General features: G+C 38.8%; 1 protein-coding gene and 1 non-coding gene across 4 annotated transcripts; one reads left to right on the top strand and one right to left on the bottom strand.

Annotated features, from left to right (window-relative positions):
- Positions 1–375: 375 nt before the first annotated feature.
- On the top strand, positions 376–539 carry LOC119628699 (U1 spliceosomal RNA). Its single transcript, XR_005244847.1, has one exon. It is a non-coding gene; the product is annotated as a U1 spliceosomal RNA (small nuclear RNA).
- A 10,125-nt stretch (positions 540–10,664) lies between these two features.
- Positions 10,665–20,073, bottom strand: LOC110385045 (uncharacterized). Of its 3 annotated transcripts, XM_021347409.3 has the most exons (10): positions 19,919–20,073; positions 17,884–19,135; positions 16,786–16,993; positions 16,221–16,349; positions 15,538–15,634; positions 14,409–14,507; positions 13,015–13,163; positions 11,588–11,761; positions 11,032–11,196; positions 10,665–10,806 (listed from the first exon to the last, which is right to left on the bottom strand). In XM_021347409.3, the coding sequence occupies exons 1-9, from the start codon at positions 19,919–19,921 to the stop codon at positions 11,049–11,051; spliced, it is 2,259 nt and encodes a 752-aa protein (XP_021203084.2). In that variant the 5' UTR covers positions 19,922–20,073; the 3' UTR covers positions 10,665–10,806; positions 11,032–11,048. The 3 variants fall into 3 exon arrangements, 2 of the variants coding, with proteins under 2 accessions (XP_021203084.2, XP_062524925.1); XR_005244782.2 differs by lacking the exons at positions 10,665–10,806; positions 11,032–11,196 and having other exon boundaries at positions 13,015–13,213; XM_062668941.1 differs by lacking the exons at positions 10,665–10,806; positions 11,032–11,196; positions 13,015–13,163.
- Positions 20,074–20,922: the final 849 nt, after the last annotated feature.

The following is a 20,922-nucleotide window of genomic DNA, read 5'->3' as shown; positions in this document are numbered from 1 at the left end:
GTAAAAATAAGTAGTCTTATGATCATGATTCGCGAAAATATATAAAAAAAACATTCAATACGTCTTTCAAACAAGGGCGGATCCAGCTTTGGCGCCAGGAGGGGGTCACATAGTCAAATTTAGTTGCGTTCGTTCCCAAACGTTTGTCATTATAGAAAATTATTATATTATATTAAATTAATTAAATATTGAAGCTATGTAGTTACATAAAATCTGTATGGTGACAAAATATATAAATAAAATCATTATGTTCAATTAGTGGTCCATCTAAGTTATGGACCCAGTTCAGGGGGTGGTCATGACCCCCATGACCCTCCCCCTGGATCCGCCATTGCTTTCAAATCTTAATTAGTTACTAGTGGTAGAGTATGTTACATACTTCCCTGGCTTAGAGGATACAGTGATCAAATAGGCGGTTCACCAAGGGTGAGACCGCTTCATTGCACTGCATAGTGGTTCACCCTTGCGATTGTCTCTAATGCCCAACACTCGGACGCGTAATTTTTGGCAGTGGGGACTGTGTTTGCCGCATCCCCCCTAAATTGGTAAGGTATGCTACGACCCTACACGGATGAGTACCGCTATTATTTGTCGAGATTTAATTATGAGTTATGCTTGTTTAATGAAACGGAAGATGATTCTCCATTTTCATTGATAAAGTTAAGAATTAATTTCCATATTCGGTATGTGAGAAAGATTTCTACGCAATAGATAATACTAGCATCCCTTTTCCATTCAAAGGCGCATCCTTCCGAGACAGAAATCGGAAAGAAGTTTGAATACAAGGTTATAAAATCAACATAAAATTATTTGATGAATTAAACGTAGAATTGGACAACTGAATCAAACTGATAACCTAAGATCGCCATCATCAATGCAATCACTGCAATAAGTCAATAAAAATTTATAAACATCGCTCTGTGTGTTTAGTGCGAGTTTGTTAACGTTCTCGATAGCGTAAAAGTTAACTGAAATTTGTATGGAGTTGGAACGTTTGCCGCCAGAAACGCTCCATTTATTTAAGTAGGTACATTGCTAAAAAAATGGAGACCTGAATAAAATTTTGCCGCGTAAATTTATACATCTCAGATGCGATATTTTTATCTACATGTCTGAATGTAGCTCAAATATCTTGTTAGAACCAGTTTAATACTTGATCGTTATGTATTTTCCCTTGATCCTACATAATGATAGGTAATATATGTATTTATGTATTTAAGAGAAAAGTGAAGTTTATTGTTGCTAATTTATGGAGGCGAACGAGAAATTGAAAGTCAACACGAAGGTAATCACCATTTGCATACGTCTAAAGGCTGTTTGCTCATTGTAAATAAATTATACTGTGCGGTACTACTGACATTATTCTCACCAAAATCTGAAATAAAACATATATTTATTTTAAAGATGTTTTAATTATCTGTATATTTTTATATATTACATACAAAAAATTAACCACAGAAATTTATATAGATACATATGTAGATTTACTTCTTACTGGTGGTAGGACGTCTTGTGAGTACACACGGGTAGGCACCACCACCCTGCCTATTTCTGCCGTGAAGCAGTAATGCGTTTCGGTTTGAAGGGTGGGGCAGCCGTTGTAGATGTCTATGGGCTCCGGTAACCACTTAACACCAGGTGGGCTGTGAGCTCGTCCAACCATCTAAGCAATAAAAAAAAAGATTTAAACGGAGGTCTTATTTTTTACTACTTCTTACTACTGCTATGCGCCCTCCATGCGGCCAATGATCGAAGGCGCTGGCGGGACATTACAAGGAGCAAAATCCTGTCGACATATAATGGTCACGATCCTCAGCAGTGAGGAAACGACGCGAGGAGGAGGACTACTGCTATAAAAGTTGGAGAAGTACTTTTTGTTCGGTGTGCCAAAATTACGCGCTGATAAATCGCCAACTCGAATATCATCACGGAATATCTTATGACCTGATGTCACCGCTTGACTTTAGTACTAATTATTATCATTTATTATTCCGTGCTCGCTGTTCACGCATCACCTATAAGATAACGCATCCCTACTTAACTCAATTGAGGTAGGTTCGATTTGGCTTTAGTATTGAAACATTTTGTTGGTGAACTTACAATAAATTCATTTTGGAAATAAGTTAACGATTACGGTACGACATTTTAATTTCAATAGTCAGAAAAGTAATTGGAAAAATGAAAAATCATTAATTGTTGAGCTAGTTTTCACAATACTATTTTGAAGATTAAACCACTTTCTAATGTAAAAAGTGAAAAAAATATATTTGAAAATAGTCTTTTTCGGAAAAACGAGTGAGATATTATAAAAAAAAAAGTTCATGGCTAAAGCTAATACGCATCATATCAGTTATAGGCAAGATACTGAAAATATTAACTGAAATATTAAAAGATCACCACGTCCGTATCGCATGGTTAACAGCCAGAGAGCCAAGCGCCTTTTACGACTTTACAGTTTTTGCTCAAGATTACATCACTAAAACGGAACACCCGTCGCAGGCACGTGCTCGTCCGGTGCGTGCTCTCGAAGTATCTCGCTATCAAACAGATAAATTTACTACAATGAAGTGACATTGGAACGACGCTGTCATCGAACTTCTTATCGTTATTCGGCAGGTTGTGCTCCACGCGCGCGATAACTCCGCGATATATAAAGAGATGTTAACACTTAATCTTCAGTTCACCGACAATCGTTCGAGATAAATCAGTGATCGTTATAATAACTGACGGTCGAATTATTATTACGTATCGATATTTTCGCTGTTCGAGTGAAAGATGCGTCTTTGGTATTTGGTCGTTGCTGTTTTGGCTTGTCTTCTGCTGTCGTGCGGTGTCGACGGGCGGCCGCGGCGGCCGAAGGGTCATGCTCACAGGCGCTCATCGTTCTGCATGCTGAAACTATGCAGCTACAACCCGAGGAGGACTTGAGCGGTTCTTTGGTAGAACGTTCTAGAAGTGTTTGTTTTTTACACAGCACGAACCAGTGTTGGTGTTATTGAAATAGCCTATTAAGGCTACCACCGCCTGTTGAAAGTATTGTGTGTTTTAAATTAATGTACTTATTTAGTTAGTATTTATTGTAATTATCAACGGTATCATGTGTATTTCTTATTCAAGAGGCCGTTGCGAACTTGGAGGCTGGATCAAGAAGTATGTTAGCCAATGTATATACGTAATATATTGTTGCAATTTTTTTTTATGGCACAGTGAGATCCAGTTAATTCCAGTATAAGACTATAGTTGGAGCTTTAGGACATAATTTACGGTTTTAGAATTAAACAAAAAAACTGTATTGCGAAGTTGTTCCTATAGATGCTGTTCGTCGGTCTAATGTCATATAATTGAACTCTTTTAATTAAAAATCACTATTTATTGTTTATAATAAGATAATGTTTTGTTTAATAAAAAAAATCTTTGTTTTATCATTTACGTTTTATTTTGTGTTTCTTACGATAGAGTGTAATTAATTTTGCGATATCATTAATTTATTTAATAAACTAAAATTTAATTTATAAAATAATTGTGTGCTAAATATTCATTCAAAAAATCATTAAAATTTGTACTTGGTTAAATTATCTACGAGTGTATTTTGATAAAATACACGCTGAATTCACGCATCTCGATTTGCGATAAAAAAAAATTATAATGAGTAATCCTGCGTTGATAATCCTTAATGCAATTTATCTCAAGGTGGGTGGCGACATTTATGTTGTACATGTCTATGGGCTCCGGTTACCACTTAACACCAGGTGGCCCGTGAGCTCGTCCACCCATCTAAGCAATAAAAAATACCTACATAAATTGCTTGAATATAATTAATAAGAGTGGCTAAAATGTCTAATGTACAAAAAAAAATTGGTAACTACAAATCCGCCTTACTCATGCAGCCTCTACGAGAGTTGTTTAAAATAACATTACACATGTATGTAACATAATTACATACAACAGCTATTCATTGAAATTTTTTCATTTCCGATCTTGCGGACAGAATGGAAAGCAGTCGACGTCGCCCAAAACACGTCATTTCGGATCCTCCCAATCCGTTAACTGTGCTTTCAAGCACCGGTCATTATTCTCGTAAATTAACCCATAGACACAGCCCACTGAGTTTCTCGCTAGATCTTCTCAGTGGGTCGCATTTTCGATCCGGTGGTAGATTCTGCGAAGCACGGCTCTTGCTAGGGTTCGTGTTAGCAACGTCGTCAGGCTTGAACTCCGTGAGCTCACCTACATGTTAGGGCGAAGCTGAAGTAGTCTCTCAAGGCTATCAGCATAGGTAGGAAAAAAAGATTTTATTTTTATTTTAGCCCATATATACAATAGTCGATATGTGCGTGTTCCCTGTAGACTCCGAAACGACTAGATCATTTTTGATGAAATTTTCGAAAAATCGTCAGCACGGCCCAGCGGATGATTTGGTGAAGTTTGTCAGTGATCAGATCAAAGCTAATCAAAGATCGGATATGAGCTGGGTTTGTACAGTGCAACACATTAAAACGATACCTTTTAGGACGAGATTTTTCTGCCCCTGGCATTGCTGACGTCCATGAGCGACGGTGACCACTTACCATCAGGTGGGCCGTATGCTCGTCTGCCTATAAAGGCAATAAAATAATAATAATAATATTCATACCAGCCTCGGTAATATTCGCACTCTAGTCACGATCTTCTAGTGCCTTCAATATAAATCGATACTGACGCTACTATCAATCTTATCGATTAGTTAAATAACTCAAATGTTACATCAGATTTTTTTGTACAGTCGTATCTACGTCTGCGACACCGCAATATCGGATGACGTTTTAGTTTTTACAAAACTTATGTTACATGCAATACCGTCTTTACCATAAGGGCATACGGGGCCCGTGCCCAGGGCCCCCATTCTCAGGGGCCCCCGAAATACCGACAATTTCTCTCACACGTTTATTCTCAAAACATTTTTGTCGGGCACATTACACTTTTTTCACAAATCAGTAATCAGAAGGTATTTACAAGGCATATACTATGTCTATAATAAAAGATTTTGCTCAACAGAAATCCCGAAAGAAACCGTTATCGAAATCGTAACCAAAAAACCATCAGTATTCTAATATCATTAATGACATATTATATCATACTGTATTTGATTACCTATAATAAATGGTCTCATACTCAGTAAAAAAATGTTATTATAATTCGCTTTTTTTACTTTCCAAAAGGGCCTCAAATTCTTGTGTGCCCAAGGGCCCCAGCCTAGTTTAAGACGTCCCTGGTTACATGACGTTGCAAACTAAAAAAAAACTGACCACACGTAGACCCACCAAAGGATTTCGTTTCTCCTCTTTTCTAGGTCTACAATATAAACTCCTGAAGCTACTTACCAAATCCTAAAGTTAATATAGATCACATACGTTCCATATTAATAACATTAACAACATAGATATAACAACCACCTATGCGACAAAAAAAATAAAAAACTTAAAATAAGTTTTACGCATTAACGGCTTTAATTCGCGTTTATTATTTTAATTTTATTCTTTCTGACATTTCGAGTACTTTAAGGTTTTCGTTACGGCTACGAACGAAAACTGTAAAGTATTAATATTCGTAAAATTAGTTTTAGTTATGTTGACTCGGGAAAAACGAAGAAAATACTTAGGAGAAATATTTCGATTGTATCAATATCGAAATCTGGACCAAAAAGTTTTTATTTTCTCGAGAACTTGAGCTTTAATGTAGTCAAGACTAATGACTGATGCTCAGACTGCAACTCCATAACTGTGAAGAACCGGCAAGAAAAGCCTTTTACTTTGATATCTATATATATAAAAATGAATTGCTGATCGCTAGTCTCGCTAAAACTCGAGAACGGCTAGACCGATTTGGCTAATTTTGGTCTTGAATTATTTGTGGAAATCCAGAGAAGGTTTAAAAGATCGATAAATATGAAAATGCTCGGAATTAAATAAAAATAACAATTTTGTTTTCCCTTTGATGTGTCCCCCGTCGGATAGGGATTCCTTTTGTTTGTTTTAAGTTTATTTTATACAACATTTTAGGTCTTTTATTTATAGATTGAGGCACTACGAAGTCTGCCGGGTCAGCTAGTTTTTAAATAAAAACGACTAATATGTACAGAACTTTTTAAAATTTTCTTTAACATTTTAGCTAGTACATAAAATGATTATAATGCGAAGAAACATATCGAGGGGCGAAAGCCTATTTGCTTTAAGCGACATTTCGCTAAATACGCGACATTTATCTCTGTAATTAAAGGTGCGTTTTAGTTTTCTCTGTATTTTGTACCGTATGTTCTATGGGGAGTGCTCTAAGGAATTGTTCGAGATGATACCGGCATCTCGTTTTTACCATCGCACCGCCCGCCACCGGAGTAGAGTTCATCCATACCACCTGGAGCCACTGCGGTCATCCACAGTGCGTTTCCAGAGGTCTTTTTTGCCACGTACCATCCGGCTATGGAATGAGCTCCCCTGCATGGTGTTTCCCGAGCGCTATGACATGTCCTTCTTCAAACGAGGCTTGTGGAGAGTATTAAGCGGTAGGCAGCGGCTTGGCTCTGCCTCTGGCATTGCTAAAGTCTATGGGCGACGGTAACCACTCACCATCAGGTGGGCCGTATGCTAGTCTGCGTACAAGAGCAATAAAAAAAAAATTGGTATTAGCATCTACAGTTCGATGTTTTTAATTGAACTTTAATTATGTTTACTCTATTCAAATAGTAGAAGTTTTTTGTTATAATATTTTTTCCTTCATTGTATTCCTCTCTTGTAAAGTTGCAAAAATGTCGCTTAAACACAATAGCCCCCCACCCCTCGATTTGTGCATTACTGAGACTTGATCCGAAATCCTTACTAATTGGCCGCATGCGTGTATTATGTAGATAATAGCTCTAATATGAGAAACTATTTAACATTAGTATTTATTTCATATCAGAGACTGCGAAACATAAGTTATTTTTAGAACATATGAAAGATTCTTTAAAAATTTAACAACTTCATTTTTTCACAATATGCGGGATTCGAATCGCGGTGTGGTCATATCGCTTGCTAAGAGTTTGCCGTGTGACTTATTCATTAGGCCAACGGTTCTCAAAGGCAATGGCGTGTCACGCGCCCCTTTTAAATGTGTAGCTAGATTTATCATATAAAAAACGATATTCTTATCTAATTTCCTTACCTATCCGTTAGTAGCCTAATAGGATCTTCCAGCTACGCCCGGATGGGTAGGTGAGCTCACGGGCTCAGCCTGAGAGAATTTGCTAATAATAACCCTAGCAAGAGCAGTGCTTCACAGAATCTACCACCAGATTGGAATCGCGACCCATTGAGAAAATGCGGCGAGAAACTCAGTAGGCTGTGTCTATGGGTTACTTCGCTCGTCAAACTCTTCGTCGTGATCGATGAGTTAGATGAAAACGGTGGCCGGTGCTTGAGGGTCCTAAAAGCGCCATTCTTATCTAAGTTGATCTTGTGGAATTGTATGCAATTGATTCAATATAAAACTGTTTACTACCTGTTAATTGTACATCTACATTAAACAGATTAATCCTACTAATAAAATAAACGCGAAAGTTTGTAAGAATGTTTGTCACTCTTTCACGCAAAAACTACTGATTGGATTTTGATGAAGCTTTATAGTAATATAGCTGATACATCAGAATAATACATAGGTTATAATTTATAAAGATATAGTGTGAATAACCCAAGATATACCTAACGATAAGTGTCAAGTAAATAGGAAAAAAATCTGACATCTCATTTACATAATCAATAATAAATTACAGTTCCCGCAGCGAAGCGAGGGCGGGTCGTTATATATAATTTGATAGATGCACCTAAATCTACCTCACTACAACTACCAAAAATATGTATGTAAGCTGGCGAATTTGTAAAGACAATTTAAATATGTTACCAAGTAGAAAAAAGTTGAGAGCCGCTGGTTTGAGCCACAATGACTTGCAGCGAAGACAACGTATCGCATCTTACGTTATTATATTACATTTATTATGTATTTACAAAAAGAGATAGTGGACGTAGCGCGTAGGATCGTTAATAATTACCGTCTTATCAGAATCGTACGATTTTATGGCCAATTTCATAAGACCCCTCGATCTTGTGGAGGTTTAGTTTGTAAACAAGTCTTCGTGAGTTGGTAATTCGTTTGACCCTGGTCCGCGGCGTCTTTGATTGTCGCCTGTCAAGATAATGTCACCGCTGCGTCGTGGGTGGGTAGATAAGGCAGTATGAAAGTCACTGATAATGCTTTTCACTCTTCTTTAAGTTTATTTAAAAAAAAAAAAAAACCCTGTAAATATTGGAAAATAAAAACTGCCAACACTCAACAACCGCACGGGTAGGTACCACCAGCCTGCCCAATTTTGTCGCGAAGCAATAATGCGTTTATGTTTGAAGAGGGCCATCTATTTTACTGGTCAATTAAGACTTAGATCTTCAGTCTTAAGATGAACGGTAATGGTATTCACGAAGTGATTTACATATGTGCTTCAGTGACAGCTTAACATCAAGTGTGCCATGAGCGCGTTTCTACCAATCTATGACGACTTCAAAATCGAATTCATGTTCACGTCGATTACAGCCACAAAACAATAATATGTTCCACTACGAAGAACATTATCACCCTGAATATTCGAACACTCAACTATCGTTGTAAATATGAACTGATTTCTGATTCGAGATTATGTTGATAAATATACATTTTCATACGGGTTGCTCTAGTGCACGTGCACTTAAAAGCTAAATAATATTTTATTATTGATTTTGCACATAGAGATATTTGTATCAAAACATTGGATTGCGATAAGTGATTAATTACATCACATATTACGCACCCGAACCAGAGTGTGACGTTTGTGACTTCCATATAAGTTTAAAACCATGTTGTTTGTTTGTATTATTAAGGGAACTAAAAAGTTTATATATTTTTTGTAACTTTCCCACGGCAACTTTGGTCGCGTCGAGCTTTATTCCATGCTCGACACTCTGAACAACCTATCTTCTTACCCAAGGTTCAAGCTATTTCCTATATTAAACTCTCGTCAAAATTTCTCCAATGGCTAGGGCGTGAAAATGTAAAATACACAGAGTTACTTTCGTTTATAATAATATTGTTTCCTATATCTACTATATCTAACATCTAAAAGTATAAAAGTAAATTCCAAAAATACACCCAGTTTCAATGAAACAAAGTCTATTATGCTTCAACAGAATCCTTGCTTACTTGTGATAAGTACATAAAAATCTGTTGAAAAGTTCAAGAGTTTTGCCCCAACAAAGTAAGACAGACATAAATAAAAGAATTAAAAATAATCATCGGCTTGTGTTCTATTTCTTTTCAATACTTACCTCCCTTTTATGTATATTAAAACACTTTTTTTTCAATTTCTACAAACACACCGGATTCTACGGCTTTATACATAATATAATAACTAAAAAAAACAAAACAAAAACTTTAAATCTTGAATCTTGATTCTTCTCAATTATTTCACTCTGAATAGAGTGGTCGTTAACCGCATTTAGTGTTGTTGATAATTCTTGATCCCAATACAGCAATACAATTACATGTTGCATTACAAATGTAAGGTACGCGCTGAAGCAAAAGCCAAAGTTTAAAATAAGGCCTCGAGAAGCTTGCGATACCTTGTAAAAAGCTCAGAGCCTGACCACGACTATAGATATCCATTCAGACTTTTACTGGTGGTAGGACCTCTTGTGAGTCCGCACGGGTAGGTACCAACACCCTGCCTATTTCTGCCGTGAAGCAGTAATACCTTTCGGGTTGAAGGGTGGGGTAGCCGTTGTAACTATACTGAGACCTAGAACTTGTCGATAGCTATGGGCTCCAGTAACCACTTAATACCAGGTGGGCTGTGAGCTCGTCCACCCATCTAACAATAGAAAAAAGTCTTGCGTCAAGTCAAGAAAACACTATCCCTTACTATAAAGCTGATTATGAATAAGAAGGTCGTCATTAATAAAGCTGAGGTCTGTGCAACGCGTTGCGTCTAATGACCTTGATTCACCACTAAAGCCTTCGTCAAACAGAACGCGTAATTAGCGCACGTCAGAGCGCTAAACTAACGGCGCGCTATGACGCCGAGATGTGTTGTACTACTATGGTAACATACCGTCAAACAGAGCCCCAGCGCTATAAGTACGCAGCGCTCTGTCGCGGCGCTTAGGACGCTTTGACGTCAGGCGTTGTAATTTTTTACAAATTTTTTTTTAGCGTCCGAGTGAATGTGTATTAAAATACTAGATAATGCCCGAAAAAATGATATAAATAGTTAGAAAATACCCATGCTTATACAATGCCACATCTGAATCACTCGATTTCTTAATACTTTTAAATTTTCACACTGCTATCGAAAGGCACTATGATTTGGCGAATGCGTTGCGTCAAGGAGCATTAGACTCATCTAGTCAATTTGAACAGCGCGACGTTAAGTACGCGGCGCTAAGTACGCGTTCTGTTTGACGAAGGCTTAAGCAAGAAACTTGTAACATGTCAGAACAATATATTGTAGTTTATCTTGAAAAAAACCTCAGACTTCACGCTACGAACACATTCGTTAAAAATAATTCTCATGATAACGGCTAAACTGGAGTGCTACTAAAAATATCAAATTCCCAGAAAGAATAACCTAATTTTTTTTTATTCAAAACAAATCTTTTATTTCTGTACAACAAAAAAAAAAAAAAACATTTCATTTATTTAAAACATATCAGATATCAAACACTTTTATTCGTATTTTATTGAGTTCCAATTCAACTATTTCTCGCCAAGTCGCTGCAAATATCATAACATCATTTAGTCTAAATTCGTCTAAAGTCTAAAGTCTATTAAAGTCCGGATTCGAACACCGGTGCATCGCTAGATACGAATGCACCGGACGTCTTATCCTTTAGGTAAATACTCCAAATAGTAGTTTACAGTTGTTTTAAATATATCGATTGTTATTTCAGTATATCGATATTCATTGGAACTGTGTCATTAATAGAGATGGGGTCTTACATAATGATTGCTTGTCATCATCTTTTCTTCTTCCCTCCGCAGAGGACGAGCTGGTCGTATTTCTTCATCTGCTTGGTGGCCAGTTCTATGTCTACGTCGTTCAAATAGTAAGCCTCAAAGTTCGGTAGTGGTCGGAGAATCGCGTATAGGCGCTCAGCGTATTTTCTATGAAGAATGGTTGTTTGGCAGTAAACACAAAATGCTTGACGAGTTTTTACCACGATTTTCAAATTTTGATAGTATATTTTACTAGTCGAGTTCTAGTGGTTATACCAAAAGTAATAATTGGTGGTAATGTGGTACTAAGAACACACTTACTGGTGTACACACCTCTTGTAAGTCCGCGCGGGTGGGTACCACCACCCTGCCTATTTCTGCCGTGAAGCAGTAATTCGTTTCGGTTTGAAGGGTGAGGCAGCCGTTGTAACTTTATTAAGACCTTAGAATTCACATCTCAAGGTGTGTGGCGGCATTTAGGCTGTACATGTCTATGAGTTTCGCTAACTATCTAACACCATCATCCGCCCATCTATGCACTGATAAAAAAAGTATGTACCTCGTCTCTGTATTTTTGTCATCCAATAGAGCAGCCAATGATCTTAATGTGTGTTTCCTGGCGCACGCGGCCGTGGGAGGCCGGGACCGAAGCAGAGCCCTGCCCCCACCCGCAAGTGCGCAAGCCACCACTAGCAGGCGGCACGCCGCGCATCTCACTAGCCCGCTTTTGTGGCTGTCATATGAAAAGTCTTCATGACACGATTTTTTTTTTATTGCCCTTGTAGGCAGTCGAGCACACGGCCCACCTGATGGTGAATGGTTACCGTCGCCCGTGCACCTCAGCAATGCCAGGCGCAGAGCCAAGCCGCTGCCTACTTAATAACTCACAAATGACCATTTCCTCGCTTCTTTACACTGGTGGAATAGTTACTTTGGCGTAACGCTAAATTTTACCCCCCACTTCATTTACGTAGAAAGTGAAAATATTTTGAAACATTATTTATTGGTGCTCCACTTGTATCGGTCATATGATGTTATATAGCCTATAATAGCCTTCCTCAATAAATGGGTAATCTAACACTGAGAGAATTTTTCAAATCGGACTAGTAGTTCCTGAGATTAGCGCGTTCAAACAAACAAACTCTTGAGCTTTATAATATTAGTATAGATGTGTAAAACATTTTATGTCATGTAATGAATAATCTTTGAGTCTCATTTTCATATCCTTCAAAACATGAAAGACACTAAAATTATCTTACTTTTTTCCCTACCTATGCTGATAGCCTTGAGAGGCTATTTCAGCGTTACTCTAGCGTGTAGGTGAGCTTTCGGGGCTCAAACTGGGTGTGTTGTTAACACGGGCCCTAGCAAGAGCAGTGCTTCGCAGAATCTACCAGCGGATCGGAAACGCGACCCACTGAGAAGATCCGGCGACAAACTCATTGGGCTTTATCTTACAATTTCGCTCTGATATCCTGTGACCAGTATTAACAGAATAATAATAAAAGAAAATTAAAAATGAAATGCTGGTTCGGTTCGTTATATAAACTTGATTTTTTTTAGTTTTAAAAATGTACTCCTTAAATAATTTGATTTAGATTTTACATTACAAGTTATATGTGAATATGATATCCCACCTTAAGACACATTTCGAAAGTAGCTATAATTCTGTTACAAGTTGTTAATAGTTCAGTTAGATTTTGTAGGTAGTTAGAAAAGCTACGCATCTAATTAGTGTGCAGTTGTTAAGTTTTCTTTACATTGCGTGCTCAGACAAGACTCATAAGATTTTAGAGACGTTTAGTTAGTTTTAAGGTAGACGAGTTCATACGACCTACCGCATCGTCGGTGTTCTGTATTGTCATATTTTATTTCATCATGCTATGCCTCAGGCAAACACCAAAACGACGTTGCTGGTTCTCAAACTTCAAAGAAGTCCATGTGACAGCTCTGAGGATTAGTTCCGTTATGGAGTTGTAATCTAACCCAGTTCCGTGTATGCAGAGAGCTGTGATGGCGTGTGTGAAATTCACGCTGCAGACTATCTCATCTAACGCGACGTTTGCAGCTCTCCGCACCGGTCCGCTGTAGCTGCCGGTCTTCGATAGCAGCAGCGTGATCGCTTCGTAGAAATCCTGTGACGATTGTGAATCTTCAGGCCAGACTGGTAGACGTCATTGTGGGTCTGCACGGACTTTTTTTTTTATTGCTTAGTTGGGTGGACTAGCTCACAGCACACCTGGTGTTAAGTGGTTACTGGAGCCCATAGACATGTACAACGTACATGCGCCACCCACCTTGAGATATAAGTTCTAAGATCTCAGTATAGCTACAACGGCTGCCCCACCCTTCAAACCGAAACGCATTACTGTTTCACGGCAGAAATAGGCAGGGCGGTGGTACCTACCCGCGCGGACTCACAAGACGTCCTACCACCAGTTATTCGTGGACTTAGTTTTTTTCTGCGATGAACCATTCATGCATTCTGGGTCGATGGACGGAACAACCATTGGGTGGTGGTATTCAGATTGTAATTTATATGGATTCCGGTAATAACTTAAAATACCAAACGAGCTGTGAGAGCATCTATAAATTCGTGAAAATTGGACGAGAACAACACGAGTGATTGCGACAGAGCTGAACTTCGATGAGTTACTATTGTCAGGGGGTCTTGTAAGTCTGCACTAGTGCATACTACCACCCCACCTATTTCTGTCGCAAAACTTTCCGATTCGGAGGGTGGGGCATTCCGTTGTACTATAGAACTGAGACTTAGAATTCATGTCTTGAAGTGGGTGGCGCACAACGCATTTACATATGTCGATCATACGATCTCTTAGTCAGAGCAACCTAGTCCTTCGTGTAATCATAAGGTACAACATACTGCTGGTGAAGAGGGACTTTCAACGCTCACTGTGTGGTACCCTAGGTTTCGTTTATCCGGTGTGATGGAGCTCCATGGGGTTTAATCGGTAGTCGATTCTGCGGGGTGGGTGACTCGTGTGCCTTTTTCAAGGCGTTGTCTCCTGGGACGAATTGGAAGAGAACCTTGGTCTTCTCCCTCTTCTTCTCTGGAGGCGCTGGAGTCCGACACAACCCTGTCTGTTACGCCTAATATCCAGTAAACGGATTCCCCAGTTTAAAGAAAAAGGTGCAATATACTGTCATGACTTAAGTTTTTTTTATTGCTTAAATGGGTGGACGAGCTCACAGCCCACCTGGTGTTAAGTGGTTACTGGAGCCCATAGACATCTACAACGTAAATGCGCCACCCACCTTGAGATATAAGCTCTAAGGTCTCAGTATAGTTACTGTCTGTCACGTATCTTTGATCTCTTCATAAGCCTAGAGATGCTGATTGTGTAAATAATATTACTTACCGGTTTCTTGGTATAATTGGTATTCTTGAGTATTACGGCGAGCGTGTTGCACGCCGAACGCGCGACTTGCGTTCTTGGCGACTCAACGTGGCTGCTAACCTTAGACGAAATATGAATACCACATTCTGAGCCGTCACGGGTAAGTACCACTATCCGGCCTATTTTTGCTGCGCAGCAGTATTGTGGTCCGGTGTGAAGGCTGAACACACACGCATCGTTATACAATATAGTTGTGCCTTCGATTTCATATGGAAGTTTGTGATGTCTTTTTTTTATTGCTTAGATGAGTAGACGAGCTGACAGCCCACCTGGTGTTAAGTGGTTACTAGAGCCCATAGACATCTGTAACGCAAATGCCGCCACCCACTTTGTGATATGAGTACTAAGGTCTCAATTTTTACAGTAAAACGGCTGCACCACCCCTCAAACCCAAAACGCATTACTGCTTTACGGCAGTAATAGGCAGGGTGGTGGTACTCGTACCTACCCGTGCAGACTCACAAGACGCCACATTACGAGTAATTACGCAATTGATAATTTTTGCTGTTGTTGTTTAGCAGCTGCGTGCGCCATTCGAACACCGGTATAGCCGCGTCGCTTGATACGGATGCACCTGGCGTCTTAACCTTTAGGCCCCGACGACTTCAAAAAAAGAGGCCCAGGCTAACTATAAGAATATAACTATTGTTACGCCGGTAAGAGTAACGCCATCTATCACCGAATAGTCGAACGAATAACGAAGGACCTAGAAGCACCTAGTACGCTCGAGAAGCACAACGCCATCTACTGACAGATAGCGGAAACTACTACTAGAGATGTGTGGAATATTCTCGATAATTGTAGGAATGAGGTATCGGCTCTAAAAGCGTTGTAGAGATGGCACGCAGTCAATCAGTAATCGGAACTACTCGAAGCGAAACAGCGAACGGATCACCTGAAGCGAAGCGGAACAAGCGAATTGAGAGTTTTAAAATGTTTGTTGAGTGTTTTAAAGTGCTTGTGAAGTGTTTAAGTGTTCTAAGTGTTGAATACAGTTTTTTTTTAGTTGTACTTTGGTAGAATTTTATTTATCCCAAACTCTAGCGCGTAACACTAATTTAGAATGTTTGAAAAAACTATGTATACCTACTTGTCTTAATAAGTCAGCGATTCTCTGCTCCGTGATGTTATTCCAGTGCTTTTCTAATACTTTCGGGATATCTTCCAACGTGTCAATTACTTGCAACCTGTTCGTTCCAAAGGATAATAAACATTCAACCAAAATTCAATTGTCTTCCTCATACTCATGTGTGATAGCTGTAGTTTTTTTTGAAAAATGAAAAAAACCTTTCTTGTCACACAGTAAAGTTTATTCATAAGTCTCTGGAATCACTGCTTTCATTCGCAGTGCGTTTCTAGAGGTCTTACTTGCCACGTACTACCAGGCTTGGAATAAACATCCATTCAGTGTTTCCCGAGCGCTACAACATCTTCACACTGGACTGATGACCCGTAAAATCGTCTTTCTTGGAAGGCATTCAAATTGTTTTGTGTGCTTCCAAACAACAAGCTTCCTTACTGGTGGTGGAACGTATGGCGAGTCCGCACGGGTAGGTACCACCACCCTGCCTATTTCTGCCGTGAAGGAGTAATGGGTTTCGGTTTGAAGGGTGGGGCAGCCATTGAAACTATACTGAGACCTCAGAACTTATATCTCAAGGTGGGTGGTACATTTACGTTGTAAATGTCTATCGGCTCCCGTAACCACATAAAACAGGTGGGCCGTGAGCTCATCCACCCATCTAAGCAATAAAAAATAAGAAAAAATATAACCATGAAGAAGAACGCAGTCTCTTTAACATTTCCACACAAAGGGCCTCGCAGCCGCGCTCTGCGATCTCGCACAGCTTACTGTCGTCCGGTGAGATGGTTCCCGGAGATATGCTTCTACTTTCCGATGGACTGCCATAAAAGATAACCTAACTTAAATAAATCGTCGTTGTCAAACCAACATCTGCTATGTGCACTTTTTGAGATTTTTACTTTTTGACCTTTTCTTAAAGCTCACAGCCGTATAAAAAAAACTGGTATGTGTAAGCCTTAATATTTTTTTATAGCTTTCATTTGATATAGATTTTGGTTTGACAGCGACTAAATACAGTTAACGTTTTTATTTTTGAGAATGAACTTTCTAAAGATATGGGCTATTTAGGAGAAAGGTTTTAAGCCCAAGAATACTTTGTCAAAATCTCAAGAGTCTCAAAGTGCGTATCTTAAATTAGTTCGAAATTCCGGCAAGTGTTGTTACTATGTTCAGCTTATCTTCATTGCCGCAGGGTACAAAGCTAAAGATCAAAGGAAAGTATTAGTTGTTGCTACATGTTGCGTTAGTACTTACGAGATTCCTCGTCTGGACGATCTACTGCTCACTTTCAACTCTTCTATTTTAGTCTTAATACTGATGGGAGCATGGCAGTGATTTGTAGGTGATCTGTCGTGTCTATGAGTCGAGTATGATTCCGTATTGATACTGGGCTTTTCGTGAACTTCTCCAGCAATTGGTGGCAGTTGGAAGCAGTTATTTCGTGGGGTTCTATTTGTAAAGTCTGGAAGATTAATCAAGGTTGCCTTGAAACGTATTTATAGCCCGTTGGTTGACTGAATTATATATCTAATTACGACGCACGATTTTGTATTATCGAATTCCAACGTTAAATCGCATTGTGATACTATCGTTAAGCTTAAATTATCGAATACAGACCGCAGCTTTCCCCTGTGATGTCAATTTTCAAAATCTTTGTAAAACGTACAATTTGTCGACAGACGATGCAGGGATATTAATTAATGAGGACATTGGCACATATGTATTCGTTAGATTTTATTTAAGAGAAATTAGGCATTTGATCGGAGAATATTTCAGTACATTCTTGCAACGAAAAAAAAAAAATTATGAAAAGATGGCTGGAAAGATGGCGGTTGGCTCGGAGACCTTTCCAGTTTCACCAGGACAGTTGGGCGAGCAAAGGCTCAGCCAGGAGGGGTGGGATTTGCTAACAGCTGCCCGAGTGCCTCCAAAGGAGACCTAACAACTCAAGGGCAGCTGCTTCGCGAATGAATCTACTATCGGATTCGCGACCCGCTGAGAAACTCAGCTGGCTGATACATGGTTTAGCTTGCACGTATAACTCTTTGCCGAGTTCGACGAGTACGGTTACCGGGGTTCCTAGGCCTACTTATAGCGTTAGAGCTGAAGGTAAGCCTCGGATATGTTGTTTCAAAAGTATTTAATTATTCTCGCTATTAAACGAATTTAAATGTAAGTTCTTTTTAGAGTTTTAGACAGGTAAGCCTAGTGCTAAGGATTTACTGGAGCACAAAGATGAATACTGATTTGAGACATGAATATTAAGTTTCATTTGGATCCAGATTATTAACCTATCTTTTTCAAATAAAAAATCAGATCGAATTCACAAACAATCTACCGCTTGTTCCTTACCATTTCTAGTGTTATCAACACAACCTTCGCCAGACGCCAAGTCTTTGTTTCTGATCTCCCATCTATCAATCAGTGATTCCCTAACTTCTTTAGCAGTATCATTTTCTGTAGTTACATTTATATTACAACTGTAATCAGACAAAAACAATTTTTTGAGGTACATATGATCTCTCTTTATCGGTGGTAGCTTGAATTCTTCCTTATATTCACATTCTGGAAGTAATTTAACTTTGATACCCGCATTGTTAGTAAATAGAACGTCTTTGTCATCATTTGTACTATTTATATAATTAGATGTTGAATTCGCAATACTGTCTTTCTGAACCGTCGATTCTTCCGTCAAGGGCGTTAAATGTCCTGTTTGTTTTACGTTGCTTTCATTGTTTTCGGCAGGATGTGTGTTATGTTCGAAATGTTCTGTTAGTTTAGTGTAGAGTTCTTCAATATCGTTCTCCACTGATTTCGGTATTTCACTGGTGTCACTTCCGCTGTTGCAGTCTGATGTTTGTCTTTTGCGTTCCATCAGAGAGTCTTCGTCTAGATCTGTGCCTATACTGTCTTCAAAATTACTTGTGTTTTCATAGCGTTCTTCATTAGACACAGTCTCGTCATCAACAAAATATTTATCCGAACCGCTGCTGAGATTTTCATTTGTCTTTACATAATTTGATTCAGGTAATTTAGATGAAACATTTTCTAAAGTATTTTGCATAAACTTAGTATAAGGACTGCTTGTATTACGGGAATATTTTTCATCATTGTAATACCGATTCAAATTTGATTTGCAATTAGAAATTTCAAATTTATATTTTACAGTTTTGTTTTCTGTGATTGATACTAAAGATGTTTGCGTTTCGTGATTATCACATGAATAATTTTCATTGGCATCAGCTTTGGCGAGTTCCATGATAGTCTTACTAGTTTGTGTAAAAGATTCTTGAGCTACGAAAACATATTTCTGTACGCTTTTTGAAACTGATTTGTATTCTCCATCAGATGGATTGTAAATTTCTTTACTACTTGATGTCTTTTGTGTTTCTTTAAGGTCAATAACACTCTGGTTTCCATGTAGAGGGAAGATTTCACTGTCATCGCTCTCATCTATGGCTATTACGTATGTGTTTTTATCGGATGAAATGTTTCTATCTGAGCTGCTGTCGCTAAAGTCGGGGGAATACACGTTAGAGATGGTTACACTCTTCTGGGATTCTGTTTGTTTAAGGTTTTCGATAGCATCTTCAACTTCATCTTCCTGTAAAATGATTATATAGCTTTTTTATATAGTTTAGATAGAAATATAAAACTCTCCTACCAACCTCATTGTCGTTGATAATGAGAAATAAATCTGATGTATGAAAACGATATTTAATTGTAAAAAATACCCTTGAGAAAATTTTAATAGTTATCGTTGGTACTGAACGAACAGCTTCTGAGCTCAAAGCTGAGATGGATATAGCAAGAGTGTTCATTTCAATTAATGGGTTTAATATTTAACGGAGTAATTTGAATGTAATTGCTAGCGCGAAACCACGAAAAAGGAAGGAAAAATTTGGTCTTTCAAAACCTAAGTATTAAGAGTAGACTGGAGTAAAGTCTGGTAAAACATTAAAGCGAAAAAAAACAATGGTTGGTCTTATCGGTAAGAGCGATCTCTTCCAGACAACTAGCACTTTACGCAGCGCAGTCTTTCACTTTGCTCTGAGGAATTGTTTGAGATGATTCCATCATCTCGTTTTTACCATCGCACCGCCAGCTACCGGAATAGAGTTCAATCCATATTACCTGAAGGCACTGCGTTCATCCACTATGCGTTTCCAGAGATCTTTTTGCCACGTACCATCCGGCTTTGGAATGAGCTCCCCTCCACGGTGTTTCCCGAGCGCTATGACATGTCCTTCTTCAAACGAGGCTTGTGGAGAGTTCTCAATGGTTTGGCTCTGTCCCTAGCATTGCTAAAGTCCATGGGCGACGGTAACCACTCACCAAAAAATTAATAAGTAGATTTTGAAACCAATATTTTTTTCGTTTATCTTACCATGATTCAACTGAGATTATTAATGCATGGAAGACAATTAAACACCGAGTGTAACCAAGCAAACCAGATTATATTACGTATTTACAAATATTTCAAGATAATTTTGACGGGTCATGACAATAGTATTTGGTGAAATAAGAAACGTCGATGGAAATATTCTTTAAAAAGGTTACTTTGCTATTCAACAATAGGAGTATCCCGAGCCGTTTTTGTGCCATCTCATGAATAAATACATAGAAGAAAAAAAGAAAAATACCGATTTTTCGAGAATTTTCTGAGTGCTGTGTAGGCCTTAATACATATTTATTGTGTTGTGTTGAATGTACCATAATAGTATTCACATTTACGCGCGCACAATATTAATACTTTAGGTATATTATGTACTTTTCAATTCGAAAGTCGAATTATCAATTTCTTCTTAATGCTAATTTCAACCTATCTATCACATTAGTCACGTAAACGTTATGCATGTCCGGTGGGTTTATTTTGTTTCTGCGTAATGATCTCGTATGCTTATGCCTGCTTCCTGCCTTTTGCCTAAAAGCGTTGTTTCAAAGAGCGGGACATCCATTATAAGACTCAAGTTAAGAGACTGAGATATCTCAAATCAGAGGTGGCATTGGAAACTAAACTAAAACTCCAAATGGCATTCGCACCGGAACGATTTTTTTTTCCTGCCTAAGCTGATAGCCTTGAGAGGCTATATCAGCGGAACCTTACTAGTAGGTCAGCTCACGGGGCTCAAACCTGACGACGTTGCTAACACGAACCCTAGCAAGAGCCGTGCTTCGCAGAACCTACCACCGGATCGGAACCGCGAGCCACTGAGAAGATCCGGCGAGAAACTCAGTGGGCTGTGTCTGAGGGTTAATTTGCTCGTCGAGCCCTTCGTCGCAAGCGACTGGTTCAACGAGAACGGTGACCGGTGCTTGAGGTACATACCTAAAAGCACCGTTAGTGGATCGGGAGGATCCGAAATGACGTGTTTAGGGCGACGTCGACTG

This window comes from Bombyx mori, chromosome 6 (genome assembly GCF_030269925.1).
Source record: "Bombyx mori chromosome 6, ASM3026992v2".
NCBI lineage: Eukaryota > Metazoa > Arthropoda > Insecta > Lepidoptera > Bombycidae > Bombyx > Bombyx mori.
The sequence above is the reverse complement of the archived record's forward strand: the minus strand, read 5'-3'. Positions and strand labels throughout refer to the sequence as shown.